We start from the raw sequence: 16,192 nt of genomic DNA on the forward strand, positions 1-16,192 counted from the left end.
TGTTAGTATTAGAGTGTATAGGCAGTATTTGTTACTAGGGGTGTATTTTAAGTGGTAAGTGTGATCAGTGCGGAAATATAAATTTAGCTGAAAATTAGGAAATATGTAATTGTCATCCTTGTGGCACTGTCATTAATCTGTGAAAGAAAATAACCATTAGAAAAATACTTCCATTCATCATCCATTCCATCTCTTTATCCATCCAGCAATCAGTAAATCCATCCATCCATCTATCAATCCAGGTCATGTATCCATTCATTTAATTCAACTTGCATAAAAACAAACATGAAGTCACTCAACAAGGAAATAAAATAACTTTAATGTCACAAAATTAGCAGATATCATGCAGACCCACAGGTCCTCTACTCCAAAGAATCAGTACAAATGTGTATTCACAAGGCAGCTGTTTCAAGGGAAAACTGTTTAGGAAGAATGTCCTGAAATGTTTAGACTAGTGCATCGGCCAACATGCCACGTCTAACAGTTAAACGGAAATAAATAAAAGAGAAAATATCCAAACAAAACAAAAACTAAAATGCCTTCTCATCATGTTAACACACAACTCAGTGGATTGCAGTTGTCGACAGTCTCTTTTTAATGTAACATTTTTATCCCTCTACTTCCCTCCAGCTCAACTTCTACAACACTGTAGCTTTGTACTCTGCTGGGCTTGACTCAGCCAGCTTCACTCTCTCTTTAATTCACCTCAGTTAGAGCACCCACTCAGCAATCCATTCACGCATAGCATTGGGCACTATACATCAGCCACTCATTACATACAAATTCATTCATTCATTCATTCATTCATTCATTCATTCATTCATTCATTCATTCACTCACTCACTCATTCACATGTTCATACATTCACTCGTTAATTTGTTTTGGTGCAGTGCCATTATCAGTCCCCTATTAACCAATCACTCTCTCCTCTCCTCTTTTCTGCCTCTCCTCTTCTCCTTGTCTGCGCCTTCCATCCATCCATCCTTCCATCCATCCTCTTACTGCCTTCGCCAGCGGTTCTTGGGCTTCTCCGGGCAGTCGGACCCCGAGCAGGTGCCTTCTGCGGCGGGCGGTGCCTTGGCCGCGGGCGCGTCCTTCTTGTCGCCGAGGCCGCTGAGCAGCGCGGGCAGCTCGTCGGTGATGGCGCGCTCAATCTTCTCCATCAGGCAGCCGCCCATCCAGCTGCAGTGCTGCGCCAGCTGCTTGAAGTTGCCCGGCGGGTTGACGCCGAAGAAGTCGCGGTAGAGCTCGGGGTCGGGCAGGTCGAACTTGCTGACGTTGGTCTTGGCCAGCACGGCCTTGAAGATGTAGTAGCGGTCGGGGTCGGCGACGATGTCAGCGAAGACCTCGTGCGGGTCGCTGAACCAGCCCAGCTTCTCGTGGTACGCCTGCAGGTAGCGGTCAACGAGGAGCGCGTGCACGCGCACGCGGATGGCGTGCTGGCGGATGAAGGCGATCTTGTTCTCCAGCTGGTTCTCGATCACTTGGTTGAGGTCCTCCATAAGGGAGACCTCCTCGCGGCGGAACAGGTCGAAGGCCGAGTCGGACGCGTAGTCCTGGCCCCAGAAGGAGCTGACGTAGACGCGTGGCGGCTCGGTCACGTTGATGAGCGGCGCCATGCTCCAGAAGAGGGCTCCGTAGACACGCATGAGGTCCTGCGTGGACAGGCTGTCGGCCTTGTTGAGGATGAGGCGGATCTGGGACTCACGGCCCTTCATCTGGCGGAAGAGCATCTCTAGCTCCAGGCCCACGTCCAGCTTGGTGGGGTCGAACACCATGAAGATCAGGTCAGCGCGGTCGATGAACCACTGGCACACATCGTTGTAAGGGTAACCTGAGGGGGTGGTGAGATAAGATGTTCAATTCCGACCGGGGTTAGGGGGGCTTCATAAAGTAGCCAGATATATCTAAGTCATATATCTTCAAACCTACTCAAACCTCAATAGGTCTCAACAGTGTGAATTAATACAGTAAAAAACATTCGGTATCTGGAGTCACCATATAATTTGATCATATAAACTAGGAATCATAAGTAGTGTGATGAAGTTATTAGCACTGATGCTGATGGAGAATCCTGCTGGGTGACTCCCTGTTTACTCTCATTTACACGTCAGATGTTTTGCTGGGCATCAAAAAAGGCAGCAGCAAGTTTATTTACAGGAGAAACATGTCCTCCGCCAGTCTATTAATACTGAATTAATCGGTACATGGTTCCTCCTGTCTTATTTAAGACTCTGTGTGTGTTTGTGTGTTTGAGGCAGAGTGTGTGTGTGGGTGTGTGCACATGTTTAAATTTAAATGGGTACGTTTAAATTTACATGTATCAAGTTGTCCCCGACCCACCTCTCTCCTGCTGCTTGCGGTTCTCGATGACGCCGGGCGTGTCCACAAATGTGACTCGCTCCAGGAGCTTGTGAGGCATTTCGATGCCCACCAGCTTCTCCAGGAAGCCCTGGCCGAACTTCTCCAGGGGCGTGAAGGACCGCGAGCTGTCCGCTGCCATGACGATGCCCTCCACGGTGCGTACTTTCTCTCCGTGCATAACCACTGTGTACTCAGAGGTGGTGGGCTCCGCGCCTGAGGAGGAGAGAGAGAGAGAGAGAGAGAGAGAGTGAATGAATGAATGAGAGAGAGAGAGAATGAATGAGAGAGAGAGAGTGGGCCATTTTCATGGATTTATGAGGTAAGGATAGTAGAAAGCCCTATTAAGATTTACAGTCCAACGGCAGTGGTCGTATATGTAATTGCACCGTTCTGTGGACTCCAGATCTTTCCTGTGAATACCCCTCGGACCATCAGATGTGCAAACCTTTTCTGACACAGCACCCAACCCAACCCGCAGCATTGCCTGTCCTGCACCATCCATCCATGCATCTAAACCCTGCGGACGTTGGGTCATCATTATGGGATGGCGGAGGCTCCTGTACCTGTGTAAAGCTTTTGGGAAGTGTCCTCCAGACCCAGCAGGTAGTTAATCATGGAGGACTTGCCCACGCTCCAGGGACCCAGGAACAACATCAAGGGCTTGGCAGCGATTTCAGCATCTGTATTGACAGAGAGGAAGGAAGTTCTGTAATTAGTGAAAGGATACGAGACCGACAGGCACCACGAGGGTTCAATATCATCGGACTGTGTGGACTCGGAGGGGGAAAAAAGCCACCCCATCAAAGTAAAATGGACTGTTACATAATGAGAGTAATGAGACTACTGGACTTGAGCCGCCTTTCCACATGCTGCTTCAGTAGAAGAAGCAAGGCCACACACACTTCGTTTACTCATTGGACACACACACATACACACACACACACACACAGACAATACACACACACACACACGCACTATATATACACAAGACTCAAACACACTCAAGCACTTAAGTGCTTTTTCAGTCTTTTCCCCTCTCTACCTCTATCACACACTCACACACACACACACACACACACACACACACACACACACACCACTCAGTCATATACCCATCTAACTCTAACCCACCCCAGGCTGTAGGCCTGCTGTTTGAGAACACTTGATTGCAGTCAGGTGGACTGGCATGACATGACATTTCTCTAAATGAGCGTGTTTGTTTTCCCTGAGACAGGGTGGGCTTTCAGCGGGGCAGCTGTGTCACATCTGATGGCAGGGGTCATAAGCAGAGCCAGAGGAACAGAGGACCAGGCCTCATTCAGGAGACACACACACACACACAGACACACACACACACAAACACACACACACACACAGACACACACACACACACACACACACACACACACACACACACACACACACACACACAGACCTCCCTGCAGCTGAAGCTCTGAAGCTCTGAGTAGGTTTGGGAGGGCTCCTAAGAGAGTCTCTGTGCCATAAGAGGCTGTATGGTCTCCTGATATTGCAGTTCTCTCATCGTTGATTTTGGCCATGTGGCCCATGCTGGCAGAGAGAGATAGGCAGGGCCATATATGTGAGCTTGGCGCCTGATTCTGTCTTCTGAATGTTTTCGTTGCCTCCGAGGTAGTTTGCCATATTTTTCATTATTAGCTTTCTTTATATGGAGGGATGAAATGTGATTTGCATATAGGGGTTGTACGCTGTAAACGTTAACTTGAAAAATGGAGGGGCCGTTTTGTGTGAAGGTAGTTGAAGAGAAAGCATAGTCTTACCTGAGACTTCGTGCTGCCGGAGCTCGTTGTACTTGTAAGCCTGCTCCATGGGCTTGATGGCAGAGTGGTAGATATGCTTCAGCTTCTTCAGGGTTGCTTTGTTGGGGAAGAGGGGGAACAAAAAGGGGGAGAGCGCTCATGACTCTGGGAGAGGACACGTGGCAGTGGGACAGGAGCGAGAGAAGAGAGGTACCCCAGACGGAGGACTACAATGAGGCATTAACCGTGTTTACGCCACGGGCTGTGTCACTGGCCAGAAACTCTCTCTGTCTCGGTTCCAGGCAGTTGGAGGCAGTTTGCGGCCTGGATTCAAAGAGGCCTATGTGAATGCCACATAGAAATATAATCAAATGTGTGAATCTTAGAACTGGTATAACCTTGGTATTCTCACTATCATTTGAGAAAACCTTAGTGAAGTAGTTACTTGTCTTGACTGTATGGGCCGGATATATATCCTACACATACGTACACATACATAAACATTACAGAATATAAATCAGTACACACAGGGTATTGCAGGAGATATTGCAGGGCATTGCAAGTGAGAAGGTATAGTGCAAGTGAGTAAAATGTAGTGCAATACTTTAGCATTGAATTTCTGGTAGTGTTGTTTATGAATCTGCCAATAGGAGCCACTCACCAGTATACTCCTCTGAGGGCTCAGTACTGAGACGGAGAGTGTCATCAATGTGAGCCCTGTCTCTTGGCTCAGGACCCGCTGGGGCTTTTGCCTCTGCTGCCCGAGAGAAAAAAAAGAAAAAAAGACAAATACATCAATGCGGTACTATTGAGGGGCATCTCGACTCTTTCCAAAGCCACTTTGTCTTTCTGCTGTATTTATGGGAAAGCCTTGTAATGCCTGCTCAAAGTGCTTTGGTGTGAGAAAACTGTTCATAAAATCTAATGCATTTGACAAGCCATGGGCTTCAATCATAAATCTGACTTGTAAAGTTAAGACTACCTCTCTTCCACTGTCACATTTACAGCCCTGCAATGTGACTTCATTACTTCGCATCGGCTATGCGGGAGCTACATGTAGCTAACAGGCATATTGTTCTAGTCCACACATCTCTACTATTTTGGGAGGGGTATTTATGTCCTCGGACTATTTTGGGAGGGGTATTTATGTCCTCGGACTATTTCTGATGCCCCGCTCTGGCCATGAGATATCAGGTGATAGGGCACAGGGGAGCCGTAGAGCGGTCGGGGGGGCCAGGCCGAGCCGCTGCGGCTCTTTTATGGCGCTGTCAACACTCGGATGCCAAGTCCTGATTACACTCGCACTCACTGAATGGCGGCCCTCTCCAGGGCTTACTGGAGGGGCCTTCAGACGCTACACAGCCGCCAGAGCCAAGAGGACTGAAGGAGGAAGTCAATAAGGGGAAGGGGGGGGGGGCACTTGAGATGTCTATTGTGATGGACAAAGGGAGGCGAAGACAGTGTCACAGGCATGTAAATGGGGGTTAATTGAAGATGAAAGCTTGCTGGTGGTTGGTAATTTGCAAGCCAGTGACTTGTTAGCTAACACTTTCAGCATAATTAGTATTGGTTGTAGCCAACACGTTGATGCTTTTTAACACTTTGCTAACTCTAATCTGTTTTAAAAAAAAATGAATGCAAGACTGTTACATTAAATGCTTCTCATCCCGCCTTACTTTGGATACTCAATTATGCCTGCATCCTTAGTTTCAAGCAGCAAGCAATTGCTGCACCTTTGAGAGTTGCATCTCGGGCTTAGTCATTAATATGTTATACAAAGTGTCTTATGTTGTAGTAATTGCTAGTGTCATTACTGGCAGCATGTTTTTAATCAGAAGCCTGTGTGTTATTATAGAATGCGCTGCCATCTGTAGCAAACGTTGCTCTGTGCTTCCCTGTGTGGCCCACATGCAGAGCGAACTCCTCCTCCCACCGGAGGGGGCCAGCGGCAGAACAACGTTTTAGCAGCTGGAAGCACTCATTCAGTGGCTGCTGTATTAATGAGAAGCCATTCTGAATGACTCTCCCATTGTTGATCTTAGCCAGAATGTTAAACACAAAACAAACAGTACCTTGGCTTGTGCTATTTACTGTACCTGCCAACATTGCAATAAAGAAACATGTATATTGGTAATGGGAATTTGACTTGCGTACTAGCGTGCTATGTATGTGACTCAGTTTTGGTAAGGAAAGTGGCTTTGGCCCATAAGCCATGTTATGAGAGAGTGGTGGACTACCTGTCCCCTTTGCAGGTGTCTTCACAGGTGCCTCTGGAGCCTTCTCCACTGGAGCAGATTCTTCCACCACAACCTCAGCTGCCACCTCCTCTACCACTGCCTCCTCAACAGCCACCTCCTCCACTACAGGCTCTGGTTCTGCCTCCTCAGCAGCTGTCACTGATTCTGGTTCCTCTACTGTGGGCTCTGATTCTGGTTCTACCTCCTCTGTTACTACTTCTGGTTCTACCTCCTCTGCCACTGGTTCCTCTGGTACTGGCTCTGGCTCTGGTTCTGTCTCCTCAGCAACTGGTTCTGGCTCTGGTTCTACCTCTTCTGCCAATAGTTCTGGCTCTGGTTCTGCCTCATCAGCAACTGGTTCTGGCTCTGGTTCTACCTCTTCTGCCAATAGTTCTGGCTTTGGTTCTGCCTCCTCAGCAACTGGTTCTGGCTCTGGTTCTGGTTCTACCTCTTCTGCTACGAGTTCTGGCTCTGGTTCTGCCTCCTCAGCAACTGGTTCTGGCTCTGGTTCCACCTCTTCCATTGTTAGTTCTGGTTCTGGTTCTACCTCTTCTGCTTTTGGTTCTGGTTCTGTCTCCTCAGCAACTGCTTCTGCCTCTGGTTCCACCTCTTCTGTTGTTAGTTCTGGTTCTGCATCTTCTACTTCTGGTTCTGTTTCCTCTGCTGCTACCTCTTCGGTAATTAGTTCTGCCTCAGGCTCTACTTCTTCTGCTTCTGTTGCCTCTTCTGCAGCCGGTTCTGGCTCTGTCTCAGGTACCAATTCCTCTGCTTCGGGTTCTGTGTCCTCAGCAGCATCTTCCTCTTCAGGTGCCTCCTCTGAGGACTCCTCAGAACCTGCCTCCTCCTCCTCTGTCCCTTCCTCTACTGCCTCACCTGTCTCTGCTGCTGCTTGCTCCTCCTCTTCAGCGGCTGGTTCCTCATCAGATCCCTCCATGGCCTCCTCGCTTGCTGTCTCTCCCTCAACTTCCTCTACAGTCTCCTGCTCCTCAGCACTCTCTTCTGCTTCAGTGGCCTCTTCCTCCGCCTCCGACGTTTCCTCGCTTGAGACTTCCTCAGCGGCCTCCTCGTCTACAGATTCCTCTACCCCTCCGATCTCTTCCTCCGCAGGTTCAGCGTTAGCCACCTCCTCTCCCTCTTCCTCCTCTCCTGCCTCCTCCGCAGCTTCCTCTTGAGAAGACTCCTCCTCCTCCTCCTCCTCCTCACTCACGGCATCCCCTTCAGGTGCAGCGGCTTCCTCTGCAGAGTTGACCACCTCCTCTTCCTCTTCCTCCTGCTCCACAGGGACGGCGCCCAGGCTGGGGCCGGAGCTGCAGGGCTGGCAGACCCTCTCTGGGGCCGGGGTGTCGTTGGAGGTGCTGGGGCTCAGCTCCTCTGTGGGGTCACAGCCGCAGGGGAACAGGTCCCCCTCCGGCTGCAGCTTCAGCTGGACCAGAGCCTCATCCTCCACGGGACTGACCACCTCGGCCACTGCATCTGCCGAGAGAGGGAAACATGTCAATCAATCAGTGATGGTGTGTGTTTGCTGTGGATTCAATGGATCTGTTTTGTGGCTCAAAAACAAGACTCTTGATGATGAATAGGCTCTTTGGGATTTGGGATGTTACCTCAGTGTTTAGTGTGGCTAAAAAAAACACAAAGAACTCTTGATGATGAATGGGCTCTTTGGGATTTGGGATGTTACCTCAGTGTTTTGTAGAACTGAAGTTTTTGGGGCACAATGTCAGTTTTTTTGTTTTGTCCCCATTTAGGTTACTCTGAAATGACTGTACTGTGGTTAAAAAATGAGAAGCTTTGATGGGCTAGAGTTCTAAGAACGTGCCAAGTCACAGAGGATTCCAGAACACTCCAGCTCTCAACACACAGAGCTTCTACACAACATCTCGAGGATATCGCATTCCAGAATTGGCTCAAATCGAGACTTTCCAACCCTGGTGAGTTACAATAAGGCCTGCTCTTGTATTCTAAATAACCTTCATTTGGAGGTAAAACAAGTTGCTGTTTTTTTTTTTAGTCTTTTCAGTCTGCACTGCTAACATTTATTTCCCTCTTCCTTGTCTTGAGAAGAGTTGCCTGAGAGTGTGTAGGCCAAAAACGAACATAGCACTCTCAGACAGCCATACTCAAATTACAGCTCCTTGAATGGAAATGCTTAAGCATAGACTATTTGAGGGGTAACCTTGTATACTGTGGAGGCATCACCGGACTTCTTAAAAAGAATGAGGCCAAATGGTCAACACAGGATGGCAGGTGATCTTCAGCAACTCATTCCAAGGGTTTTGCAACCCATTCAACACTTAACATTCACCCGGAACAAAATGGAACATTGTAACCTCTCAGATGTACTCAATGTACTCAATCGCCTTGAGACGTTCACATGTTATGTTGCAATAGAAATAAAATTGAATTGAATGGAATTGCATATGATTAGCTGCTAGTCAGTCGTGACCCGCTGAAATGGAAAACCAACAGTGTAAACCTATAATGTTCCCTGCACACAAATGAACACATGTTGAAGAACATTTCAATTAACTAATCACTGGGACATATTATTCTTGGCTTGTTAAGAGTTGCCATGGCCTCCCCTAAGAGGACCCCCTGTTACACAACATCCATATAGACTGCATTACAAAGGGTAAATGTACAGAGGGGGCAATATATTTAGTAGAGGGGGCAATATATTTATTTCTCTCTCTCTCTCTCTCTCTCTCTCTCTCTCTCTCTCTCTCTCTCTCTCTCTCTCTCTCTCTCTCTCTCTGCCTCTTCATTTAATCTGGGGGGAAGCACAAAGAGACGAGAGGCTTTAAGTGGTTCTTGGTTGCAGAGGTTGGGTTTCAGTGCGACTCCACGGATCAGATAATACTCCGGGACAGCTGCCTAATTCTCACCTTCAGGAAAACGGGGGTGAGGAACCTTTAACGCTGGGGCGACTGGCCACTGTCAACACTGCAGGGTGCACTTGTGGACCAAGCCTCGATGAATAGGGCTAGAATGAGTCAGTGCTGCTATGAGTCATCATACAGACGTGGGCATGCACACACACACACACACACACACACACACACACACACACACACAAACATAAAATATTATGTGCACTGTAGGAATATAATGTAATCCAGTAGGCTACTTGCATAAATCTATAGCGGGCACAAGTTATTCAAAATACAGTAGAATACAAACAGATGTGTGCACTGTAGGTACACACACACACACACACACACACACACACACACACAAAGACACACATACACATATACCATTATATGCACATTACATATATGCACATGAAAACAGGGAAATGGAATTCATATAGTGGGTGCACACACACACACACACACACACACACACACACAATGTCATAAATAATCCCCTAAAACAACATGACAATGGAACCAAACAACTTAAATAGTAAACTAATGATTATGGCCGCACAGATGCCAGAAGTTATGACATGCCGGAAAACAGCACGCTGACAGCGAGCTGGTCATTGTTAAATATGGACTTCAAAAGTCACCGCAAAGTCCCGGTGCTAAGGCTAGCATCAGTCATGTCTGACTTTACACACAGATCAGAGCAGATGGGTGGGATAAGAGCTTAGGCCACATTAGATTAACTTAAGGTGCTTGGCACTCCTCTCCTTGCCTGTTCTTGCCTATTTTAGGCTGTGATTCACCCTCAAAGCACTCAGGCTGCGTGTTGTAGTCCTTCATCATACAACATCGCCTGTAGGCAAATGGGTGTTTATCACCTCTGATGGTTACTACTACTGAATGGAAAATTGTTTTGGTGAATGGCCATATAATATGACCAGTAAGTGGCATTGTTGCATCCAATATATAAGTGTGCATGATAAAAGTTGGTCAGATAAAGGTCAATGATGAAATGTTCTGTCACATGATTATGTCTGTAAGTAATACAAAATGTACCTTTTGCAGCTGCTGCATACTAGCAATAGCATTTTGTATGTTTGTTTGTTTGTGTGTGTTTGTGTGTGTGTGTGTGAATATGAAACCAATTATTCATAAACATGTATTTGCATGTAAATTACTTATATATATTTCATGTAGTGGAAATGAAATAAATTGATCCAATTGCAAAATTATGCACAGGAAGTATATTTATACATAAGAGGTAAACATATAAATAGTAAACAACAATGGCTCACGCTTATAAGACAGTAACATTAGTTCAACAGTTGCTTCCAAGGTCATGCAGGGGAGTTCCATTTCCTGAGTGAAAAGGAGGTATAACTGCTAACACCTGTCTGAGAAAAGCAAGGCTAGCAGCTGGAACCCCCGCAAAGTGCCCAATTTTAAGACGAGGGCTTTTTAGGGTTAGGCCGATGGATTTCCGATCAGCTCCTGTTGCACAGTGAGCCTACGTGTCGACAGGGGGCAGCAATGTGGCTAATTTTATACCGTGCTATTACCATACACATATGAACAGCCGGCCCTCCTACACACATGCACACAGAGAGAGAGAGAGAGAGAGAGAGAGAGAGAGAGAGAGAGAGAGAGAGAGAAAAGAAAGAGAGAGAGAGAAAGAAAGAAAGAGAGAGAGAGAAGAGAGACAGACAGACAGACAGACAGACAGAGAGAAGAGAGACAGACAGACAGACACACCTCCCTGTGCCAATGGTGTCTGTCTCACCTCTGGCATTCAACGTGCCTGTGAGATCAGATCTCCCATGGTGGTAAAAAGTGTCTCTGCTGGACTTAAGTGTTCCTGTGTTGGGTGTGTTGGGTGTCCCTAATTGAATGAGCGTGGGGGTGGGTGGTGTTATGTGGTAAAACGTTTTGATGCTTCCTCCTGCAATGAAGTTTGGACGGTGTCCACTGGCATAGCGCAAGAGCGTCGTCTGTGGGTGAACACACACACACAAACACACACACACAAACACACACACAAACACACACACACACAAACACACAAACACACACACATACACAAACACACACACACACACACACACACACACACAAACACGAACACAAACACACACAAACACACACACTCAACTGCCAAAATTCCAATGGAATGATAGCTCAGGTTACCCACTGACATTTGTTGCACAACAGTGTGACTTGTTAGCATGTACGAGACCATATCACATATAAGTGTTGCTGCATTGTTACACAACAGTGTGACTTGTTAGCATGTACGAGACCATATCATACATAAGTGCTGCTGCATTGTTGGTTTCTGCTGTCAGCATCATTGTAATTTTGCATGTCAGATGAAGTCACAGGAGACTGTCTGAGTTGAAGAGGAAAGATAGTTACATTAAAACTTGTCCTAGTTGGGTGTCCAGAAGCACTTGACAAAAAGTTCAACCTGGCATTCAGATCAATGGTACCTCCCATCACCCATAAGCATTTCCTTTTTCATTCCATTTTTCATTTTCTTTGTGGAACATTTGATTTTTCCTATGAGCAGAACACTGAGCTTCATCATTACAGAGCACAAGGCCTCTCTCCCCTACCCGCAGAGCCACTCTACAATAAAGACTACATTTCCCACAAAACACCTGGTCTCAATCAAACCGTATTGCAAATTAAGCACCCACTCTACAGTAAAGACTACATTTCCCACAAAACATCTGGTCTCAATCAAACCGTATTGCAAATTGAGCACCCAAAATAAACCAGGGGATGTACTGTACATGCTAGGAGGAGGTCAGGCTACCCTGTCAGGCTACCCAGATGCTGAGGCAGGCCAATCCTGCAGATCATGTTCTGCCAGTTCCAACCAAAGGGGCAAATTCTATCAGAGCTAATGCAATTAGAGTGATGGAGGGCAGGAGGAGGCGCTGTAGAGATTGAACAGATCCATGTGGACTTGAGGCGATGATGATGTCCCAGTCCACCCCGGCCCAGCTGCGCTGCGCTCGCTGTGTGACACATAGATGGGGAATTCCAAGAAAGGCCTTGTGGCAAGCAAACACACACACACACACACACACACACACACACACACACACACACACACACACACACACACTCACACACGGACACACACACACTCACACACACACGGATGCGCACACACACACACACACACACACTGCATGTTGCTATGCTATGCGTAATCTGTTGATCTACTGAGAGAAAGCCAATCTGTTTACAGTGTTTTAATGGTGCAGACAGGACATGTTCCGAAGACTTGGTTCTGAGATAATTTGAAATGTGTCTAAAGTTAAGCTTCAGAGCATGTTGTAATGATTTATTATACACACAGATACACAATCATCTTTCAAAAATGTAACTGAAATAGCTTAGGAATATTTTTGCTAATAATGGAAGAATGCATTGGGATAAGCTTGCATAACGGATTGTTCAGAAATGGCTGCTACAATAACAACTAAACAAATGCTAATGTAGTCATGTACACAATTTACATCTTGTTTTTCTTTCGGGGAAAAGACCAATTTTAGCAAAACCTTGGTAGTAAGCATTTGTACTGGTCTAAATGGTGCAGCTTGAGACACAAACCCTTGAAGGAACGCTACACAGCACTACATTCTGTTCCCTGTTAAACTGTCATGCTTTATGTTGTGAGCTATGAACTCCATCTCTGTTTGCATCCCTCTTAAGACACATAATCAAGTCACACAAGACACAGGCTGCGCGTGAGGCAAACACTACAACCTGTTTGTTATTCTCTCTGGTGTGGAATAAGCCGCCACCGCGGTGCATTGTTTGGGAGCGCACGGCTGAAGTCATTGTTATGCAGTGGCGCGCCGATGGAGAGAGACAGGTGCCTGGTCCCTTACGGCAGGTTCCTCAAAAGGAACAGAAATAGCTTCACACTGAGCAGTGGAGACAGGCAGAGAGAGAGAGAGAGAAAGAAAGAGAGAAAGAGAGAGAGAGAGAGAGAGGGAGCATGAGAGCGCTGAAATTCTTTTCCTATTCAAAGAGCCAATCATGTCGGTGACGAGTCATTGTACCAGCTCTGCATTGTAGCAGTATGAAAGGCATGACTGCTGAAATATATATATATTATTCTCACTTCTTGTTTTGGCCCTTTCGTTTACCCCTCTTCCCTTCTCATGTCTCCTATCCTACACAGTGACTGTCATGTTGCTAATGCAGCAAACACATCGCTGGATCAGATGCAGAAGTGGTCAGGCGTATGCATTTATCACGGTATGGGTCTGGAGTTGCAGCCAGGATCATTAAAGCCAGCACTAATCGCTCCCCTCATTATAGGCTACATAGCTGTGTAGGGCACACAAGCGCCCATGTTTTGGCTGTGTGTCTGCAGACGGAGAAAGTTTCACATGACTGAAGAGGTGATTATTTTGAGGGGGTGTATATCTACTTCTGTGTGTAGATGTGTGTGTGTGTGTGTGTGTGTGTGTGTGTGTGTGTCTACATGTGTGGAGGGACTGGCTCCTCTATAGGCACGATGGATGTGTGTGTGTGTGTGTGTGTGTGTGTGTGTGTGTGTGTGTGTGTGTGTGTGTGAGAGAGAGAAATAAAGAGAAAGAGAGTTTGAGAGAGAGCGGAAGTGTGTGTGTATATGTATGTGTGTGTGTGTGTGTGTCTGGGTGTGTAGGCGGCTGTGTGTGTGTGAGCAGAGGCACTGGCACCCTTGTGCACACCATGTGTGTGTGAGGGGGGAAACCCCACGGCTAAAGCAGGCTGGACTACAGTAGCTGTCTGGAGGCAAAGGCCCTGGGTCCTACTGTCCTGCTAATGAATGCCCTTACAAGGCCGCGGGACCGAAATAAATTCTGGTGGAGACAGTACTGTTGTGACAGCAGCTGTGGCACAAGCTCTCTCTCTGTGTGTGTTTGTGTGTGTGTGTGTGTGTGTGCATGTGTGAGTGCATGTGTGTTTGTGTGTGTGTGTGTGTGCATGAATGAGTATAAGAGAGTGAAGACAGCTCTTGAGTGTGTGTGTGTGTATGTTTGTACGTCTGACTATATGTGTTTGCATGTGTGCGTGTGTGACTGAGATCCCTGAGTATTATTACATGGGTGCAGACTGCAGGACATTGCAGTGTATGCCAGTGGCATGTGTGTGTGGTGATTGGTTGTCTTTGCTATGGGTGGTATCCGAGTCTCCAACCCAGACCACCTGACTACGAAAAGCCAGAGGGGATTGAGACCGCCTAGCAAGGACCAAAGGACGACCAAGGGTAACCTCTAAAGACTGAACAAACCAAATCATGCATCTTGCTGACCAACCAGTTGCTGTATACAGATACAGACCTCCTACAGACTTGAATGCCTTGTTAACCAACCACATGGACAATTACCAAGTCCTTAAACCAGTAGCCAACACAGTCTGTGAACACAGTAATACTGAAGGCACTCGACCCCCCCCCTTTGTAGCCAATTAAGATATTCTGGAGACCCACAACCATCAATCTGTCAGATGATACAAACAAGAGAGCCAGCAGATCAGGCTAGAGTTACTGGTGATAAAGTCACTCTCACTGCACTTCAAAAGCACCCGCAGAGATATGACCCCGGTCCCCTTATAGCTGCTATCAAACAACACTTGCAGCCCAGTGACAGAACACAGATCCAGAACCAATTAGTTGACATCCTGTGGAACAGGCCAGTGTATCTGATTAGACAAAGCCCATGTTGTGGAACCAAAGCCTTTTTGGTGGGTTTCATCAATGCTAGATTATTAATTATCTCTCTCTCTCTCTCAGTGTGAATGTGCTAGGTGTAAAGTGTTACCTAATGTGTCCAAACTCATGAGTGTGACTCGTCTCTTTTCAACACACACTCTTTCCATCAGCTGGTGTCACGCTTCAGCACAGCTGACACCTCTTACCGATTGTGCTGTGTGTGAGTGTGAGAGGGGGGAGAAAGAGAGAGAGAGAGAGAGAGAGAGAGAGAGGGAGAGAGAGAGAGGGGGGAAAAAGAAACACTGTGCAACTTAATGACTATATAGCTGGAAGAGTGGATTATGAAAAAAGACACTGACCCATCGATTAGTGGACACATTTCTAAACATACATTACTATCCCAAATCCACATCCAGAAAACCTCTCCCGAAAGACAGCTGATGAAGCGGAAGTTTCCACTGATGCTATTGTGGGCTATAAGTACAGATCCATAGAGTGTGTGGGCAAATGAAATGTCATTTCTCAGATGAAGTGATGGAATGACTTCACTCAAAGGACTACACACCGAGATGATGAGACTACATTCTGACAAACAAAATCATGACCCAGCAAAAGTCTTACCTCCAACACAACAACATGCACATCATCAACATTGTTGCCGACTCCTCAAAATGAACCTTCTCAAGCAAACCATAATTATCGCAGGAATTTTCCCAACAGTTGCTAACAGACCTGCACTCCAGCATCAAACGCTGTGTCTTTTTTGCACACTGACCCTAACCGTCTCACTGTGGACGGTGACACACGGGCCCCTGTGGCCTGTCCTCATCACCGTTACAGGGCGAGCGAGCTCGTACAGCCCCTGTCCTCAGCACTCACCTGCAGTGGCCCACGCCAGTAGACAGAGCACGTAGCAGGCAGATAGCAGAGCCTTCATTTTGACTGCCGGGGACCCTGCCACCCTCACCAAGGCTATATATACCTCTGGAAGGTCATAGGGCAGACCAAGTCCGGGTGGGAGGGGCTAGAGCAGAGGGTGGTTTGGTGGGCGGGGATATTGGGGTGGCAGGCAGAAACAGAGTAGAGGTGGCACTGCACGTCATGGCCATGGTGCACACGTCAGCCATTTTATGCTGGAAAAACTCAATCATGCTCCTGTCAATGTAATGTCTGTCAATGATTGTCTGTCATTGTAATGTTCTTTGTGTTTTGTTTCTGTTGGTGATT

General features: G+C 47.0%; 1 protein-coding gene and 1 long non-coding RNA gene across 6 annotated transcripts; one reads left to right on the forward strand and one right to left on the reverse strand.

The window, feature by feature from the left end:
- Positions 1-297: 297 nt before the first annotated feature.
- Positions 298-15,933, reverse strand: LOC125297074 (sarcalumenin-like). 5 transcript variants are annotated; one of them, XM_048247228.1, is made up of 7 exons: positions 15,845-15,933; positions 6,380-7,846; positions 4,804-4,899; positions 4,164-4,259; positions 2,928-3,044; positions 2,344-2,577; positions 298-1,834 (listed from the first exon to the last, which is right to left on the reverse strand). In XM_048247228.1, exons 1-7 carry the CDS (start codon positions 15,900-15,902, stop codon positions 999-1,001), a joined length of 2,904 nt encoding a protein of 967 aa, XP_048103185.1. In that variant the 5' UTR covers positions 15,903-15,933; the 3' UTR covers positions 298-998. The 5 variants fall into 5 exon arrangements, with proteins under 5 accessions (XP_048103185.1, XP_048103187.1, XP_048103186.1 ...); XM_048247230.1 differs by having other exon boundaries at positions 4,804-4,896; positions 7,253-7,852; XM_048247229.1 differs by having other exon boundaries at positions 7,253-7,852.
- On the forward strand, positions 7,810-10,455 carry LOC125297075. Its single transcript, XR_007193937.1, has 3 exons — positions 7,810-7,890; positions 8,128-8,310; positions 8,444-10,455. It is a non-coding gene; the product is annotated as an uncharacterized LOC125297075 (long non-coding RNA).
- Positions 15,934-16,192: the final 259 nt, after the last annotated feature.

Source organism: Alosa alosa, chromosome 7, assembly GCF_017589495.1.
Source record: "Alosa alosa isolate M-15738 ecotype Scorff River chromosome 7, AALO_Geno_1.1, whole genome shotgun sequence".
Taxonomy (NCBI): domain Eukaryota; kingdom Metazoa; phylum Chordata; class Actinopteri; order Clupeiformes; family Clupeidae; genus Alosa; species Alosa alosa.

Bases quoted from the DNA above. Each gene is read 5' to 3' on its own strand.
- LOC125297074 (XM_048247225.1), bottom strand. From the start codon at position 15,902: ATGAAGGCTCTGCTATCTGCCTGCTACGTGCTCTGTCTACTGGCGTGG. The intron at 2,578-2,927 runs GTACAGGAGCCT...TCTCCTCCTCAG, and splicing joins TTCCCAAAAGCTTTACACAG to GCGCGGAGCCCACCACCTCT. The intron at 1,835-2,343 runs GTGGGTCGGGGA...CCACCCCCTCAG, and splicing joins CCGCAAGCAGCAGGAGAGAG to GTTACCCTTACAACGATGTG.